The sequence below is a fragment of the Thalassophryne amazonica genome, chromosome 13 (assembly GCF_902500255.1).
Source record: "Thalassophryne amazonica chromosome 13, fThaAma1.1, whole genome shotgun sequence".
NCBI classification, from domain to species: Eukaryota; Metazoa; Chordata; class Actinopteri; order Batrachoidiformes; family Batrachoididae; genus Thalassophryne; species Thalassophryne amazonica.
In genome coordinates, this window is record NC_047115.1 from 40,878,720 (window position 1) to 40,898,665 (window position 19,946).

Here is a 19,946-nt window from a genome sequence, read left to right on the forward strand (position 1 = left end):
ATAGTCTAAGAATCACCCATAAAATATGACTTTGGAAATCCAACTTTACTGACAACAGCAGCAACTCTCATCAGAAAAACAGCAGTCCACTGGGTGCTCTGTTAGCCACAGGTAGACAACAATATGCAAACATCCCAGAAAGTTGCATGGTTGTTGCAGAGCTCTAATTTTACAAGAACTATTATATCTGAATAGTGCAATTTAAAGGAGTGGGGGTGGGGGGGCAGAACTATTCTGAACATTCCATTTCTTCTGGGGTTCAATGAAAATAGATTATGAAATAGTAGTACAATCATTCAAGATTATGTCTGAGGTATCTTTTATAAAATGTCAAGGGCTCACTCACAAAACATTTCTGGCTATGGCATTGAGATTACGGATTTTGCTCAGATCTGCCACCTTCAGGCCGTACTCGGGTGCTGAGAAAGTGGCTCCCATCATCACACAAGGGTTCCTAGACACAAAAACATTATTGCACTGATGCATGAAAGTTAAAAAAAAAAAAAAAAAAAAAAAGAAAACCACACAATTACTTTCAATATTACAAAGAGCTGGATGAAAAACTACAAACCTAAACTTCATTGCAGAATCCCTGCTGGAACGAGCAGAGCAGTGGAACTCTTGAGCCCCGGAACCTTCTAAAATTCTCTGCAGGTTCCTCTCTGTGATCCCCCCTCCTGTGTGTAAAAAATATTAATTTGCTATTAATTAAAAAAAAAAGATGCATATTTAAATTTAAGAGCAAAGAAATAATTTTACACATCTACTGAGTTAAGATAGGCATGAAGGAATGAAGTAAGAACACTAAAACAGTAAAACAGAACTCCCGCACACTATCTAAAATGCAAACAACATTTTAATTGCAAAGTTCCGAGGTTGGACAGAGCAGAAAGTCATCTTTAATGAGGTGAGGTTATCAGTCCACTAGATACGAGAAACGAGATAAAAATATTCTACATATACGTAGTAAACAGGAGTGAGCACAGTACGGCTAAACAGCGCTCAGCTATTTAGCAAAGCTAACGTTTTCGTGAGCAGATTAGCTTTTTAGCTAACTTAAAAAAAACACTGACAGTCAAATTAGCTTCTGCCAACTTTAAGTCAGCTAACATTAAAAAAAAAAAAAAAAAGTTTAACAGTCAAAAAAATGTTTGTAAACTCTAAAATCATATGTTTGTTCTTGTTGGAGCTTATACACTAATCCAGTAAGTAAAATTGATACATCACGCAAAAGCAGGAAGCATGACCTCAAGAAGCAGGAGGTCAGGCCAAAGTAAACACTTGAATTAGCTTATTTAGTTGTTCTAAGTCCCTTCAGCTGCTCCCTTGTTTGCACTCGGGGTCACCACAGCAAAACCGAGGTGGATCTGCATGTTGAATTAACAAACGTTTTACGCCGGATGTCCTTCCTGACACAACTCCACCATACATGGAAAAATGTGTCAGGGGTGGGGCTTGAACTGGGAACCTTCTGCACTGAAACCAAGTGCACTAACCACTTGACCACCACCCCTGCCTTTTCTAAATTTCTTACTACATTAATACTTTCTGTACCATGAATAAACTGTACCCTGAAGGGAAGTTACTGCTTAACTTCATATGCTGGTTAAATTATTTTGGGACATGATCATCATCTGATCTTGCATGCTAAACCTTTTGGGGACCTCATGTGTACAAGTCTTAGTTATACCATAAGTATGGGTGATATGAACATGAAACTGGTTTTAAAAACTCCCAAGAGATCTAATCTAGACATTTCATGTGCATTTGGAAGAACATTGGTTATTGTTGCATGAAACTGGTTTTAAAAACTCCCAAGAGATCTAATCTAGACATTTCATGTGCATTTGGAAGAACATTGGTTATTGTTGGTTTCTGAATTAGCAGAAACGTTGCTCAACCCCAAATCCGCTGATGTTGGGCAACGTGCTTGACCTTTTGACCTCTAGTCATCACCTTTGGCGTTAAACTTGTTTTATATCAAATAAATCTACCAATCAATACAATCATTTTGATATATACGAGGTCTGTCCGTAAAGTATAGGTCCTTTTTATTTTTTTCAAAAACTATATGGATTTCATTCATATGTTTTTACGTCAGACATGCTTGAACCCTCGTGCGCATGCGTGAGTTTTTCCACGCCTGTCGGTGACGTCATCCAGCCCCTCGTCGGAATTCCTTTGTCTGAGAAGTTGCTGAGAGACTGGCGCTTTGTTTGATCACAATTTTTTCTAAACCTGTGAGACACATCGAAGTGGACATGGTTCGAAAAATTAAGCTGGTCTTCAGTGAAAATTTTAACAGCTGATGAGAGATTTTGAGGTGATTCTGTCGCTTTAAGGACTTTTCACGGTGCGAGACGTCGTGCAGCGCTCTCAGGCGGCGTCATCAGCCTGTTTCAAGCTTAAAACCTCCACATTTCAGGCTCTGTTGATCCAGGACGTCGTGAGAGAACAGAGAAGTTTCAGAAGAAGTCGGTTTCAGCATTTTATCCGGATATTCCACTGTTAAAGGAGATTTTTTTAATGAAAGACGTGCGGGCGGATTGCAGCGTCGGCTCGCAGCCGCCGCGACGCTCCGCCACAGGAAAAACACCTCTGTTGGAAGCCTTGAGGACAAGTTGGAACATCTCCAGCTGATAAACAATTTCTCATATACTCACTCCACTGAAAGCCATCAAAAGCCAACTGGATTTTAACAAATGGTTATCAACACGGAGGTGTTTTTCCTGTGCCGCCACGCCGCGTCGGCTGCGTCCCGACGCGCGGACCCGTCCGCACGTCTTTCATTAAAAAAATATCCTTTAACAGTGGAATATCCGGATAAAATGCTGAAACCGAATTCTTCTGAAACTTCTCTGTTCTCTCACAACGTTCTGGATTAATAGAGCCTGAAATGTGGAGGTTTTAAGCTTGAAACAGGCTGATGACGCTGCCTGAGAGCGCTGAGCGACGTCTCGCACCGTGAAAAGTCCTTAAAGCGACAGAATCACCTCAAAATCTCTCATCAGCTGTTAAAATTTTCACTGAAAACCAGCTTAATTTTTCGAACCATGTCCACTTCGATGTGTCTCACAGGTTTAGAAAAAAGTTTGATCAAACAAAGCGCCAGTCTCTCAGCAACTTCTCAGACAAAGGAATTCCGACGATGGGCTGGACGACTCCTCCCACAAGGAGTGCTCACAGGCGAATGACGTCACCGACAGGCATGGAAAAACTCACGCATGCGCACGAGGGTGCAAGCATGTCTGACGTAAAAACATATGAATGAAATCCATATAGTTTTTGAAAAAAATAAAAAGGACCTATACTTTACGGACAGCCCTCGTATTTTGTTATTATAGACCCAATACGGCAGGAGATATTCCCATTTACCCTACCCTACCCAAATATTTTGCAGAAAAGCAGAAAGTCAGCTACTGGTCAAAAAAGAGTTAATAAAATCCAGACCCACCATTCCCAACTTTTAAGCACCCCATTTTTGAATGTCCCAGATTAGACCCTTTCCAAAAATGCCATTAGCAATTTGGTAAATTCCGGGAAATAAATGGCTCCTGGCTCTTGGACTAAAATAAATTGTTATACTGCAAGTTAGAAAGGGTGTGGAAGTTCTTTGTTAAATGGACTGCATTTATATAGCGCTTTTCCATCTGCATCAGATGCTCAAAGCACTTTACAAATAATTCCTCACATTCACCCCGATGTGAGGGTGCTGCCATACAAGGTACTCACTACATACTGGGAGCAACTAGGGGATTAAGGTCCTTAATCACTAAGAGCCCAAGGGCCCTTAGTGATTATCCGGTCAGGCTGGGATTTGAACCGAGGATCCTCTGGTCTCAAGCCCAACGCTTTAACCACTAGACCATCACCTCACCTTTTCTTGCTATTCAAGATTAAAGGACTAACCTGGCATGACAGTAATCCTGTCTTTGGCCTGCGTGGCAGAAAAGGCAGAGAGTATGTCAAAAATAGAAATAGAAATGAAGAACTGATTCATTAAATAGAAATATTTTTGTACATTTATACAGAAACATATGCATGTATACGTGCATGCAGTATGTACATACTTGATCAACAAGCCGTTTGATGACAGGGAGTCCCTCCAAAGCAGAGCTGTCACAGCCACTTGTCAATATACGCTGGAAGCCTAATGATATCAGACTTTCCAGGGCAATAACTGGGTCATGAACCATGTCAAAAGCTGCAGTGGAATCAATAACATTTCAGGCTCAGAGTACAACATTCTGCAACACATGCAAGTAACAAAAATCCTATAAAAAAAAGACTAGTCTTGTGTGTGTGAGTGACTGAGAGAGAGAGAAAGCCGTATAATTCAAAGACTTTTAAGCTGATTTGGACAAAACTTTGTGGAAAGTTTGAGGGCCACCTTAGGAAAGAGTGATTAGGCCAATGTTAAATTTTGTCCCAGGGTTTAAAAATGGTAGTGTATTTGGAAAGTATTCAGAGCGCTTCACTTTTTCCACCTGTTGTTATATTACAGCCTTATTCAAAACATGGATGAAATTCTTTTTATTCCTCAAAATTCTACACATAGTACCCCATATGACAATGTGAAAAATTGTTTTTGAGATTTTTGCAAATTTATTAAAAATAAAAAAATAAGAAATCATACGTACATAAATATTCACACCCTTTGCTCAAGTACTTTGTTGATGCACCTTTGCCAGCAACTGCAGCCTTAAGTCTTCACCATGAAGCTCAAAAATGATCTCTGGTGCTTCTTGTTTTCACTGATCATCCTTGAGATGTTTCTACAGCTTAATTGGAGTCCACCTGGGGTAAATTCATTTGATTGGACATGACTTGGAAAAGCATATAAGGTCCCACAGTTGACAGTGCATGTCAGAGCACAAACCAAGCATGAAGTCAAAGGAATTGTTTGTAAACCTCCAAGACAAGATTGTCTCGAGGGACAAATGGATACAGAAACATTTCTGCTGCTTTGAAGGTCCCAATGAGCACAGAGGCCTCCATCATCTGTAAATGGAAGAAGTAACATCCTGCCTTGTGTGGCAGGATGCTATTTTAGATTATAGGCATGCACTACTAGCCACAAAGCGGGCATATTACTCTGATTTGATCAGTAAAAACAAACATAACTCAAAGTTCTTGTTTGACACGGTAGCATTTCTTATTCACAGGCAGCCACCTGTTAGTCGTTCTCCCTTTTCAGCGCAGGAGTTCTTGGATTATTTCGAGCTGAAAATAGAAGATATTAGGCTGAGCATATCTCAGCACGCTTCGGCCCAGCCATTAAAACTGGCTATGGAGATGGGTGCTACCACTGAGGTGTTACCTAGATTTTCAGAATTTAATAGTATTTCATTAGGCGTGCTGACAAAACTCGTGGCATCTACAAAAAGCACAACCTGTTTATTTGATCCCATGCCAACAAAACTGTTTAAGGACCTGTGGCCCACTCTTGGGCCGACTGTGCTGGATATTATCAATCTGTCATTAATCTCTGGAACTGTTCCAAAATGTTTTAAATCTGCAGTGATTAAACCATTACTTAAGAAATGTAATCTTGACCCTAGTGTATTGAAAAATTACAGGCCAATATCAAATCTATCATTCTGTTCCAAAATATTAGAAAAGGTGGTTTCACGGCAGCTCGTAGACCACCTCACTGAGAATGATCTTTTTGAGCCTCTGCAGTCTGCTTTTAGGAAATCACTCCACAGAGACAGCACTCACTAAAGTAGTGAATGATCTTCTGCGAGCAATGGACTCAGACACCACTACGGTTTTGGTGTTGTTAGATCTCAGTGCTGCGTTTGATACCGTGGATCATCATATTTTGCTCGATAGGTTGGAGAATCTTTTTGGGATTACTGGAAGTGCTCTTGCGTGGTTGATGTCATATCTGTCCAGTCGTTCTCAATGTGTTTTGTATAATGGCACTACCTCTGACCTTGGTGACATGAGATTTGGGGTTCCACAGAGATCCATTTTAGGCCCCTTGCTTTTCTCCCTGTATGTAGCACCCCTTGGGTGTATACTGCGGAGTTTTGGGATTGCCTTTCATTGTTACACTGATGATACTCAGTTGTACATGCCAATAACTGTGGGAAATCTCACTCCCATAAAATCCCAGGAGGACTGTCTTCTATCAGTGAAAAGTTGGATGTCTAGTAACTTCCTACTTTTAAACTTTGATAAGACTGAAATGACGGTTCTTGGTCCAGCAAGACATCGGCATCAGTTTGACCAGCTGGCGCTCAGCCTGTGTGTCATACATCATATGGCCAAAATGAGGAAGCTTGGGGTAATTTTTGATCCCACGCTGTCTTTTGACCTCCACATCAAGGATGTTACTAGGACTGCTTTTTTCCATCTGCGAAATATAGCGAGGATCCGCCCCATCCCATCTATGGCTGATGCTGAGACCCTGATTCATGCTTTTGTTTCTTCTAGACTAGAATATTGTAATGTTCTATTTTCAGGGTTACCGCAGTCCAGCATTAGGGGTCTTCAGCTGGTTCAGAACGCTGCCGCCAGCCTTTTGACACATAGCAGAAAGTCTGAACATATCACATCCATTTTGGCATCTTTGCACTGGCTCCGTGTCTGTGTGAGAGCAGATTTTAAGGTTTTGTTATTGACTTATAAAGTTGTTCATGGCCTGGCGCCATCTTATCTGGCTGATCTGGTGGAAGTTTATGTGCCAAACCTGGGTTTTGCGGTCACAGGATGTGGGACTTCTCTATGTTCCCAGGGTGAGGAAGAAGTCAGCAGGTCAAAGAGCCTTTTCTCATCATGCACCCACCCTGTAGAACAGTCTTCCTGCGACCGTGAGACAATCGGAGTCCGTGGACATTTTTAAGTCAAGACTGAAAACCCATTTTTATTCTCTTTCTTATGAATAGTTTATATATTTTTTTAATCTGTTTTATTCTTTTACTTCTGTTTTTAATTATGTATTTGAATTTTTTTAAATTCATTTTTAATTATTTATTTACATTTTATGTTTAATTGTTCCGTGTAAGGCGCCTTGAGACAGCTTTTGCTGTGATCTGGCACATTATAAGCTAATTAAATTGAAACTGAAATTGAAGTTTGGATCCACCAGGACTCCTTAGATTCCTAGAGCTGGCTGCCATCTAAACTAAGCAATTGGAGGAGAAGGGCCTTAGTCAGGGAGGTGACCAAGAACCCGATGGTGACTCTGTCAGAGCTCCAACATTCCTCTGTGGAGAGAGGAGAACCTTCCAGAAGGACAACCATCTCTGTAGCAATATACGAATGAGGCCTGTATGGTAGAGTGGCCAGACAGAACCCACTCGTTTGTAAAAGGCACATTGCAGCCCACCTGGTGTTTGCCAAAAGACAGCTGAAGGACTCTCAGACCATGAGAAACAAAATTCTGTGGTCTGATGAGACAAAGACTGAACTCTTTGGCATGAATGCCAGGCGTCATGTTTGGAGGAAACCAGGCACCATCTCTACAGTGAAGCATGGTGGTGGCAGCATCATGCTGTGGGGATGTTTTTCAGCAGCAGGAACTGGGAGACTAGTCAGGATTGAGGGAAAGATGAATGCAGCAATGTACAGAGACATCCTGGATGAAAACCTGCTCCAGAACGCTCTTGACCTCAGACTGGGGCGACGGTTCATATTTCAGCAGGACAATGACCCTAAGCACACAGCCAAGATATAAAAGGAGTGGCTTCAGGACAACTCAGTGAATGTCCTTGAGTGACCCAGGCAGAGCCCAGACCTGAATCTGACTGAACATCTATGGAGAGATCTGAAAATGGCTGTGCACAGACACTCCCCATCCAACCAGATGGAGCTTGACAGGTGCTGCAAGGAGTAATGGACAAAATTGCCCAAAGATAGGTGCTTGTGGCATCATACCAAGAAGACTTGAGGCTGTAATTGCTGCCAAAGGTTCATCAACAAAGTATCGAGCAAAGGGTGTGAATACTTATGTACATGTGATTACTTAGCTTTTTATTTTTAATAAATTTGCAAAAAACAAAACCTTTTTTTTCATGTAGTCATTATGAGGTATTGTGTAGTGACTGAAAAACCAAAACGTTTTGAACCACTGAATCAATATGAAGCAATTGTGATGAAATGGTTCAGTTTTTTGAAGCATTTGTTACAATTAAATATGGCGAGATCTACTGGCCAATCTTCAACATAGCACTTGCAGGGAACAATAAAGGGTAATGTGTCATGAAACAGTAAGGCACTGTTACGTATGTTTAATAATAAAGATTCTATGTGCATCTTGAAATTTTTGACTATATTTTCATTTAAAGGCATTAATAATGTACTTGTGTTATAATGTGATTGTGCCATCATAAAATACTGTATGTAATGGAGATATAAATTGGGAAATGCTTGTCCAACTAGGGACTGTTATGACCATAGTTGTACAAAATGAAGGGGATTTCAAAGGTTTTTATTTAAAAACAACATCATTTCAGTGGTGTTCGGCTTGAATCTGTTCCCCTTTGTTACTACCTCTCTAGTTTTGGAGAAGACCCTCTCACACGGCACAGATGTTGCGGGCATATGAAGACAGATTCTGTTCCACTTGAAAAGAGTTGGATAAACAGCTACCTCCATCCTCCCTATCTCTCAATTCAATTCAATTAAATTTTTTTTTTATATAGCGCCAAATCACAACAAACAGTTGCCCCAAGGCGCTTTATATTGTAAGGCAAGGCCATACAATAATGATGTAAAACCCCAACGGTCAAAACGACCCCCTGTGAGCAAGCACTTGGCTACAGTGGGAAGGAAAAACTCCCTTTTAACAGGAAGAAACCTCCAGCAGAACCAGGCTCAGGGAGGGGCAGTCTTCTGCTGGGACTGGTTGGGGCTGAGGGAGAGAACCAGGAAAAAGACATGCTGTGGAGGGGAGCAGAGATCGATCACTAATGATTAAATGCAGAGTGGTGCATACAGAGCAAAAAGAGAAAGAAACAGTGCATCATGGGAACCCCCCAGCAGTCTACGTCTATAGCAGCATAACTAAGGGATGGTTCAGGGTCACCTGATCCAGCCCTAACTATAAGCTTTAGCAAAAAGGAAAGTTTTAAGCCTAATCTTAAAAGTAGAGAGGGTGTCTGTCTCCCTGATCTGAATTGGGAGCTGGTTCCACAGGAGAGGAGCCTGAAAGCTGAAGGCTCTGCCTCCCATTCTACTCTTACAAACCCTAGGAACTACAAGTAAGCCTGCAGTCTGAGAGCGAAGCGCTCTATTGGGGTGATATGGTACTACGAGGTCCCTAAGATAAGATGGGACCTGATTATTCAAAACCTTATAAGTAAGAAGAAGAATTTTAAATTCTATTCTAGAATTAACAGGAAGCCAATGAAGAGAGGCCAATATGGGTGAGATATGCTCTCTCCTTCTAGTCCCCGTCAGCACTCTAGCTGCAGCATTTTGAATTACCTGAAGGCTTTTTAGGGAACTTTTAGGACAACCTGATAATAATGAATTACAATAGTCCAGCCTAGAGGAAATAAATGCATGAATTAGTTTTTCAGCATCACTCTGAGACAAGACCTTTCTGATTTTAGAGATATTGCGTAAATGCAAAAAAGCAGTCCTACATATTTGTTTAATATGCGCTTTGAATGACATATCCTGATCAAAAATGACTCCAAGATTTCTCACAGTATTACTAGAGGTCAGGGTAATGCCATCCACAGTAAGGATCTGGTTAGACACCATGTTTCTAAGATTTGTGGGGCCAAGTACAATAACTTCAGTTTTATCTGAGTTTAAAAGCAGGAAATTAGAGGTCATCCATGTCTTTATGTCTGTAAGACAATCCTGCAGTTTAGCTAATTGGTGTGTGTCGTCTGGCTTCATGGATAGATAAAGCTGGGTATCATCTGCGTAACAATGAAAATTTAAGCAATACCGTCTAATAATACTGCCTAAGGGAAGCATATATAAAGTGAATAAAATTGGTCCTAGCACAGAACCTTGTGGAACTCCATAATTAACTTTAGTCTGTGAAGAAGATTCCCCATTTACATGAACAAATTGTAATCTATTAGACAAATATGATTCAAACCACCGCAGCGCAGTGCCTTTAATACCTATGGCATGCTCTAATCTCTGTAATAAAATTTTATGGTCAACAGTATCAAAAGCAGCACTGAGGTCTAACAGAACAAGCACAGAGATGAGTCCACTGTCCGAGGCCATAAGAAGATCATTTGTAACCTTCACTAATGCTGTTTCTGTACTATGATGAATTCTAAAACCTGACTGAAACTCTTCAAATAGACCATTCCTCTGCAGATGATCAGTTAGCTGTTTTACAACTACCCTTTCAAGAATTTTTGAGAGAAAAGGAAGGTTGGAGATTGGCCTATAATTAGCTAAGATAGCTGGGTCAAGTGATGGCTTTTTAAGTAATGGTTTAATTACTGCCACCTTAAAAGCCTGTGGTACATAGCCAACTAACAAAGATAGATTGATCATATTTAAGATCGAAGCATTAAATAATGGTAGGGCTTCCTTGAGCAGCCTGGTAGGAATGGGGTCTAATAAACATGTTGATGGTTTGGATGAAGTAACTAATGAAAATAACTCAGACAGAACAATCGGAGAGAAAGAGTCTAACCAAATACCGGCATCACTGAAAGCAGCCAAAGATAACGATACGTCTTTGGGATGGTTATGAGTAATTTTTTCTCTAATAGTTAAAATTTTGTTAGCAAAGAAAGTCATGAACTCATTACTAGTTAAAGTTAATGGAATACTCAGCTCAATAGAGCTCTGACTCTTTGTCAGCCTGGCTACAGTGCTGAAAAGAAACCTGGGGTTGTTCTTATTTTCTTCAATTAGTGATGAGTAGAAAGATGTCCTAGCTTTACGGAGGGCTTTTTTATAGAGCAACAGACTCTTTTTCCAGGCTAAGTGAAGATCTTCTAAATTAGTGAGACGCCATTTCCTCTCCAACTTACGGGTTATCTGCTTTAAGCTACGAGTTTGAGAGTTATACCATGGAGTCAGACACTTCTGATTTAAAGCTCTCTTTTTCAGAGGAGCTACAGCATCCAAAGCTGTCTTCAATGAGGATGTAAAACTATTGACGAGATACTCTATCTCCCTTACAGAGTTTAGGTAGCTACTCTGCACTGTGTTGTTATATGGCATTAGAGAACATAAAGAAGGAATCATATCCTTAAACCTAGTTACAGCGCTTTCTGAAAGACTTCTAGTGTAATGAAACTTATTCCCTACTGCTGGGTAGTCCATCAGAGTAAATGTAAATGTTATTAAAAAATGATCAGACAGAAGGGAGTTTTCAGGGAATACTGTTAAGTCTTCTATTTCCATACCATAAGTCAGAACAAGATCTAAGATATGATTAAAGTGGTGGGTGGACTCATTTACTTTTTGAGCAAAGCCAATAGAGTCTAATAATAGATTAAATGCAGTGTTGAGGCTGTCATTCTCAGCATCTGTGTGGATGTTAAAATCGCCCACTATAATTATCTTATCTGAGCTAAGCACTAAGTCAGACAAAAGGTCTGAAAATTCACAGAGAAACTCACAGTAACGACCAGGTGGACGATAGATAATAACAAATAAAACTGGTTTTTGGGACTTCCAATTTGGATGGACAAGACTAAGAGACAAGCTTTCAAATGAATTAAAGCTCTGTCTGGGTTTTTGATTAATTAATAAGCTGGAATGGAAGATTGCTGCTAATCCACCGCCCCGGCCCGTGCTACGAGCATTCTGACAGTTAGTGTGACTCAGGGGTGTTGACTCATTTAAACTAACATATTCATCCTGCTGTAACCAGGTTTCTGTTAGGCAGAATAAATCAATATGTTGATCAATTATTATATCATTTACCAACAGGGACTTAGAAGAGAGAGACCTAATGTTTAATAGACCACATTTAACTGTTTTAGTCTGTGGTGCAGTTGAAGGTGCTATATTATTTTTTCTTTTTGAATTTTTATGCTTAAATAGATTTTTGCTGGTTATTGGTAGTCTGGGAGCAGGCACCGTCTCTACGGGGATGGGGTAATGAGGGGATGGCAGGGGGAGAGAAGCTGCAGAGAGGTGTGTAAGACTACAACTCTGCTTCCTGGTCCCAACCCTGGATAGTCACGGTTTGGAGGATTTAAGAAAATTAGCCAGATTTCTAGAAATGAGAGCTGCTCCATCCAAAGTGGGATGGATGCCGTCTCTCCTAACAAGACCAGGTTTTCCCCAGAAGCTTTGCCAATTATCTATGAAGCCCACCTCATTTTTTGGACACCACTCAGACAGCCAGCAATTCAAGGAGAACATGCGGCTAAACATGTCATGTCACTCCCGGTCTGATTGGGGAGGGGCCCAGAGAAAACTCCTGTCCTCACACTCTCAAACATACACAGACTATCACACAAACACGTTTTAATGTTCTCACATTCACTTTATACTTATGTGCTAACTAACCTATTAATCTTTCTCTGGATGTGTATGTAAGTGTGTAAATCAGTATGTACAGTGTCTGAATGTCTATGTGCCAATGTGAGTATATAAATGTATGATGGTCTATTTAATCTAATACTAATCTGACCTAAATCTCTCTCTATGGTTGTCAATTGATGAAAATATACTAATAACACACTCCAAAACTCTACTCCTGTAAAAACCCCCACAAAGTACCGAGGGATTGTGTCCATTTATAAGCACTATGACAGTTTGATAACTCCTGCCCTGAATTCAAATCGGTGTGACTCGTCACCGATATGTGTGTGATATAATGAATTCATTTGGGGGAGTCGTGATTTTTTTGTAGGGTGAAGTGAGCCATTGAAACATCTTGCAGCGACACTTCTGCTTTGAAAGATCTATACTGTGTTGATCATAACATTACTACAACCCCTGGCAAAAATTATGGAATCACCGGCCTCGGAGGATGTTCATTCAGTTGTTTAATTTTGTAGAAAAAAAGCAGATCACAGACATGACACGAAACTAAAGTCATTTCAAATGGCAACTTTCTGGCTTTAAGAAACACTATAAGAAATCAAGAAAAAAAGATTGTGGCAGTCAGTAACGGTTACTTTTTTAGACCAAGCAGAGGAAAAAAATATGGAATCACTCAATTCTGAGGAAAAAATTATGGAATCCCCTGTAAATTTTCATCCCCAAAACTAACACCTGCATCATATCAGATCTGCTCGTTAGTCTGCATCTAAAAGGAGTGATCACACCTTGGAGAGCTGTTGCACTAAGTGGACTGACATGAATCATGGCTCCAACACGAGAGATGTCAATTGAAACAAAGGAGAGGATTATCAAACTCTTAAAAGAGAGTAAATCATCACGCAATGTTGCAAAAGATGTTGGTTGTTCACAGTCAGCTGTGTCTAAACTCTGGACCAAATACAAACAACATGGGAAGGTTGTTAAAGGCAAACATACTGGTAGACCAAGGAAGACATCAAAGCGTCAAGACAGAAAACGTAAAGCAATATGTCTCAAAAATCGAAAAATGTACAACAAAACAAATGAGGAACGAATGGGAGGAAACTGGAGTCAACGTCTGTGACTGAACTGTAAGAAACCGCCTAAAGGAAATGGGATTTACATACAGAAAAGCTAAATGAAAGGCATCATTAACACCTAAACAGAAAAAAACAAGGTTACAATGGGCTAAGGAAAAGCAATTGTGGACTGTGGATGACTGGATGAAAGTCATATTCAGTGATGAACCTCGAATCTGCATTGGGCAAGGTGATGATGCTGGAACTTTTGTTTGGTGCCTTTCCAATGATATTTATAAAGATGACTGCCTGAAGAGAACATGTAAATTTCCACAGTCATTGATGATATGGGGCTGCATGTCAGGTAAAGGCACTGGGGAGATGGCTGTCATTACATCATCAATGAATGCACAAGTTTATGTTGATATTTTGGACAATTGAAAGGATGTTTGGGGATGATGAAATCATTTTTCAAGATGATAATGCCTCTTGCCATAGAGCAAAAACTGCAAAAACATTCCTTGCAAAAAGACACATAGGGTCAATGTCATGGCATAGGGTCAATGTCAATGAGCAGATCTGATTTGATGCAGGTGTTAATTTGGGAGATGAAAATTTACAGGTTGATTCCATAATTTTTTCCTCAGAATTAAGTGATTCCATATTTTTTTCCTCTGCTTGGTCTAAAAAAGTAACCGTTACTGACTGCCACAATCTTTTTTTCTTGATTTCTTATAGTGTTTCTTAAAGCCAGAAAGTTGCCATTTGAAATGACTTTAGTTTTGTGTCATGTCTGTGATCTGCTTTTTTCTACAAAATTAAACAACTGAATGAACATCCTCTGAGGCCGGTGATTCCATAATTTTTGCCAGGGGTTGTAATATTTTGAGTAGGATTTTGAGGGGAAAAGTGAATTTACGCTACTCTGGAATAAGGCTGTAACATAAAATGAGGAAAAAGTGAAGTGCTGTCAATACTTTGTGAAAGCACTGTATATAGGGAATATTTAAAATGGCTAGCTCATGGAAGGGGTTAAAGATATACCTACAGTTACTGTGTATTTCAAGCACTGTGGAGACAGTATGTATAAAACAAAGTGTGTAATGGTTGTGTCTTACATAAGGACAAAGTAAAGTTTATCAGTTTGAACATTAAATATCTTGTCTTTGTGGTGTATTCAATTGTATACAGGATGAAGAGGATTTGCAAAGCACTGTATTCTGTTTTTATTTATATTTTACACAACGTCCCAACTTCATTGGAATTGGGGTTGTAGATTTATTACAGGATATTAGTGCCAATTCAAGTCTACATCTGAGATAAATTTTAATTAAATTAAATTTAATTTAATTAGCTTATAATGCGCCAAATCACAGCAAAAGCCGTCTCAAGGTGCCTTACATAAAACAAGTCAACATAAAATTGAATAATTAATTAAAAATGAATAAAAAATTAAAATACATAAATAAAAATAGAAGTAAAAGAATAAAACAAATAAAAATAAAAACTATCCATAAGAAAGAGAATAAAAATAGGTTTTGAGTCTTGACTTAAAAATGTCCATGGACTCAGACTGCCTCACGGACGCAGGAAGACTGTTCCACAGGGTGGGTGCACGATACAAAAAGGCTCTTTGACCTGCTGACTTCTTCTTCACCCTGGGAACACAGAGACGTCCCACATCCTGCGACCACAAAGCCCAGGCCGGCACGTAGAGTTCCACCAGATCAGCCAGATAAGATGGCGCCAATCCATGAACAACCTTATAAGTCAATAGCAAAACCTTAAAATCTGCTCTCACAGAGACAGGGAGCCAGTGCAAAGATGCCAAAATGGGTGTGATATGTTCAGACCTTCTGCTACGTGTCAGAAGTCTGGCGGCAGCGTTCTGAACCAGCTAAAGACCCCTAATGCTGGACTGTGGTAACCCTGAAAATAGAACATTACAATAATCTAGTCTAGAAGAAACAAAAGCAGGAACCAGGGTCTCAGCATTAGCCATGGACAGGATGGGGCGGATCCTCGCTATATTTCGCAGATGGAAAAAAGCAGTTCTAGTAACATCCCTGATGTGGAGGTCAAAAGACAACGTGGGATCAAAAATTACCCGAAGGTTCCTCATTTTGTCCGTATGATGTATGACACACGACCCCAGGCTGAGCGCCAGCTGGTCAAACTGATGCCGATGTCTCGCTGGACCAAGAACCATCATTTCAGTCTCGTCAGTCATTCCAGTTAAAGGAAATCATTACCTCGGTGAAAGGTGACAGGTAAAGGACGGGCAGCAGCTAAAGAGCAAAATGTGACAGTCAGCAAAATAATGTCATTGCACGGATTTCAAACAAAAGACCTAAATAACAAATATTCTGTTTAACACACATGCATGTCAGTTGTCACATAAGTACAGGCATACACTACCCAACAACTCCAAGCAGAGCTCTGAATCCACCCGTCCGTCCTCTGTCAGGGCTCCCAGCACTATTCCATCTGCTCCATGGATTTTCATGAGTTCTATGTCCTTTCTCATCACTTCTACTTCTTGGTTCGAGTAGAGGAAATCTCCCCCACGAGGACGAATCATCACGTAGACTGGAATTTTGACAGACTGCTTGACAATAAGCAGCAGACCTGCATCAAAGCAGAAAATGCTTCATCGGGTAGATTATGAGCTTGACTGATCTCAACAGGTTTTTACTGATATTGGACAGCTCGGCTCACTGACGGGCTCAATTCAGAACCAAGTGGTGCTCACCTACACTGGGAGTGAGCCCTCCTTCCAGAAGACTAGAGCACAGCTCAAGTCGACGTGCACCTGTGAGAAGACATATTACTGCACCTATATATGTACAACCCCAAATAAGAAAAAGTTGAAATGATATGCAAAATAAAAAAATAAAATAAAAACACCACAACAAATAAACAAGCAAAAAGTGCAGTGATTCTTACATTTACTTTGAGTTCTATTTACTTACAGAAAGTGTGAACCCAAGATAATTCATGTTGTGTGTGGTCAACTTAAATTCATTTGTTAACATACATCATTCTCAGCAGGAAACTGATGGATTGCCTACTCCGGGTAGGGAATACCCCAAGTGAAGGAGTTCAAGTACCTTGGGGTCTTGTTCACAAGTGACGGGACAATGGAGCGTGAGATTGGCCGGAGAATTGGCACAGCAGAGGTGGTGTTGCATTCGCTCTACCATACTGTTGTGACGAAAAGGGAGCTGAGCCAAAAGGCGAAGCTCTTGATCTACTGGTCAATCTTCGTTCCTACTTTCACCTATGGTCATGAGGGTTGGGTCATGACTGACAGAATTAGATCACAGGTACAAGCGGCTGAAATGGGCTTCCTTAGGAGGGTGGCTGGTGTCTCCCTTAGAGATAGGGTGAGAAGTTTGGTCATCTGTGGGGTGCTCCTTCACGTTGAAAGGAGCCAGTTGAGGTGGCTCGGGCATCTGGTAAGGACGCCTCCTGGGTGCCTTCCTAGGGAGGTGTTCCAGGCATGTCATACCTGGGAGGAGACCCCTGGGAAGACCCAGGACTAGGTGGAGAGACTATATCACCACACTGGCCTGGGAACACCTCAGGATCCCCCAGTCAGAGGTGGCCAATGTGGCATGGGAGAGGGAAGTCTGGGATCCCCTGCTAGAGCTGTTGCCCTGCGACCTGATCTCGGATAAGCGGTTGAAGATGAGATGATGAGTGAACATACATCATTCATCTTATATGCTTGGGACTCCAGCGAGGGCGGTCGCATCTCCCCTCTCCTCTATCTCTGCTCCAACCTTCAAAATCCCTACTTCACCAGACTGTGAATTCTTCAAACTATATTGGATTAACCACGGAATTGATCAGCTGGTCTCTGAACACTAATGACACCATTTTTTCTACAATAAGATCAGGGCCAGGGGACCCTGTGTGCCCAGATGGAATCTACCCTGCGGGCTATGTTCTCGATGCCTGGGAGACGTGGTGAGTCGCATTCTTTGCGCCATTCTCGGTGGAGGACGTTGAGGATTTATTTATATTTGGTTTCATAGGAGGACTGGTACTTATTGGCTTATATTGCTGCCCTGACCTACCAGAAAATTGGCAAGACGGCTGCCGCCAAAACCACAACCCCTCACTTGTCCGTCATGATTGAGTTGGCCAAGGCGACGCATTCTCAAACTGCGTTAACCATTGAACTCAGACGCAAATTGGATAACATCTCGGAGCAAATGCGCACCTTGCAGTGGAAGACTTCAGAGACCGGGGAATATTCAAAATTGGGATCTGGATTGTTCATGTGAGACTGTAAAAGTGTTTTTCACTGCTCAACCACAAACACGGCAGACTTATCAGCCTCTAAAGGACTAAATGCCCTGTTGTTTTCCTCCAGAAGAATCTCTACAGCCTTGGTGAACATTCGGCTGCCTCCTTCTCTAACTCCAGTACACAAGGACAGAAATTGACTCACACATGGACAGAGACTGAAAGCATGCTCCACCTCCCCCCTACCCCCATCACACACCCCATCCCAGCCACTGCTCACGCCACCCCTTTTCCCCTTCGGGGGCTGCGCAGTTTTAGCTGCGGCAGGTCCCCGTTCCCCCCAAGCTAGAGGCAGCGCAACTCATGTTGCTGCAGTTACCACACACTCACATCGCCTCAATTTGGAAAACGGACTGTTTCAAGTTTAGTGCACATAAACAATGTCAAATGTATATGTGTTGTCTTAATTCTGATGTGCGCCATTATTACGGTAAACAAGTAATAATTGTGGATTAATTGATGTATCTTGTCTTTGGCAATGTGAGTGTGGACGTAATCTCGTTGTTATTGCACTTGTAATGACAATGACAATAAATCTCATCCAGCCATCCATCCAACCATCATCCATCATTCCTGCAATTAAGCCTGCAGCACATTCCAACAAAAGTTGGGATGGCGGCAACTTGGGGTTCATAATGACGTGGGGGAAAAAAATTAAATTTCAAACCGGTGATTGTCATCATGATTTTGTACAAAAGCAGAATCCACAAAATATAGAGTCTTTGAGTAGCAAAGATGGTCAGAGGATCTCTGGTTTGTCAATAAATGTGTACTAAAGATATCTTTAAAAACAATGCTACTCAAAAAAAAGATTGTAAGGGATTTACATATATCTCGATACTGCTTAGCATCATTAAATTTAATTAAGGAATCTGGAGGAATTTCAGTGCATATCTGACCTCCAATCCCTCAGACAGTACTGCATTAAGAACCATCATTTATCAATAGCTGATGCAACCACATGGGCAAGGGATTACTTTGAAAACCTTTTTCAAGTACTACAATACAAAATTACATTCACAATTGCCATTTACATGATACTATGCAACAAAGAAGCCTTATGTTAACCTTGTCCAAAAGCGGTGCTGATGTCGCTGGACTCGTAGACATCTGGGTTGGACCATCACACAGTGGAAATGTGTGTTGTGGTCTCTTAAATCAGTGTTCCAAATCTTTTGTGGAAGAAATGCACAATGTGTGCTCTGGATGAAAGAAATAAAAAGGTCCATCCAAACTGTTATCAGCAACAAGTCCAAAAGCCAGGTTCTGCCATTGTATGGGGCTGTGTTGGTGCACTTGGCAAAGGTAATTTATTTACAGGTCTGTACAGCTCCAATGTCATTTTATGTATTTATTAAACCTTTATTTAACCAGGTTAGTCCCATTGAGATCGAGACCTCTTTTGCCAAGGAGACCTGGACAATTATGAAGTTTCCAGTTCACCTAACCTGCATGTCTTTTAAATGTGGGAAGAAACAAGAGCACCCGGAGGGAACCCACGCAAACAAGAGGAGAACATGCAAACTCCAGACAGAAAGGCCACAGGTGGGAATTGAACCCATGACCTTCTCGCTGTGAAGCAACCGTGCTAACCACTACGCCACCGTGCTGCCATTAATACTGTCATGGCAGAATTAATTAGGAAAAAGTACATCAGTATTTCAGAACAATATTTGCAGATTTGGTATATTCAATGCCATAACCTCTGTTGAAGTGTTGTGAGAAGGAATGTAGATCTTAATGTCTTAAGATTTGAATGCATCATGATCTATTTTGGACAATGTGAAGGTCAGTGCGCACACCCACACTGACTGCAAAACCACGCTCATCTTTCTTTCAAAAACTCTTTACAAGTAGATTAAAAGTTCTCCAGTGTCCATACGAACCTCCTCTCTCCGCATTCACTGCAGACTCCACAGAGTCCACGCACACCTCCATTAAGAAGCTTTCCGCCATACTGGGACAGTTACAGTCAGGACTTAATATTCAACTTCTACTTTTTTAACCCACTATACATTGCTCCAACTTTAAATTTCCTGACAACTACCTGTAAAATTTAGTATTTACTGGCCGACTGGAAAACAGAAATAAAGCAGACACGTTACGGAAGTTGCTGTCACTGCACATCTACGTGTTTCC

General features: G+C 41.0%; 1 protein-coding gene across 2 annotated transcripts; it reads right to left on the reverse strand.

Annotated features, from left to right (window-relative positions):
• Nucleotides 1-207: 207 nt before the first annotated feature.
• Nucleotides 208-19,901, reverse strand: cutc (cutC copper transporter homolog (E. coli)). Of its 2 annotated transcripts, XM_034185736.1 has the most exons (9): nt 19,855-19,901; nt 19,694-19,764; nt 16,246-16,305; nt 15,912-16,121; nt 15,746-15,781; nt 4,071-4,204; nt 3,910-3,937; nt 572-677; nt 208-454 (listed from the first exon to the last, which is right to left on the reverse strand). In XM_034185736.1, the coding sequence occupies exons 2-9, from the start codon at nt 19,761-19,763 to the stop codon at nt 343-345; spliced, it is 756 nt and encodes a 251-aa protein (XP_034041627.1). In that variant the 5' UTR covers nt 19,764; nt 19,855-19,901; the 3' UTR covers nt 208-342. The 2 variants fall into 2 exon arrangements, with proteins under 2 accessions (XP_034041627.1, XP_034041626.1); XM_034185735.1 differs by having other exon boundaries at nt 19,694-19,900.
• Nucleotides 19,902-19,946: the final 45 nt, after the last annotated feature.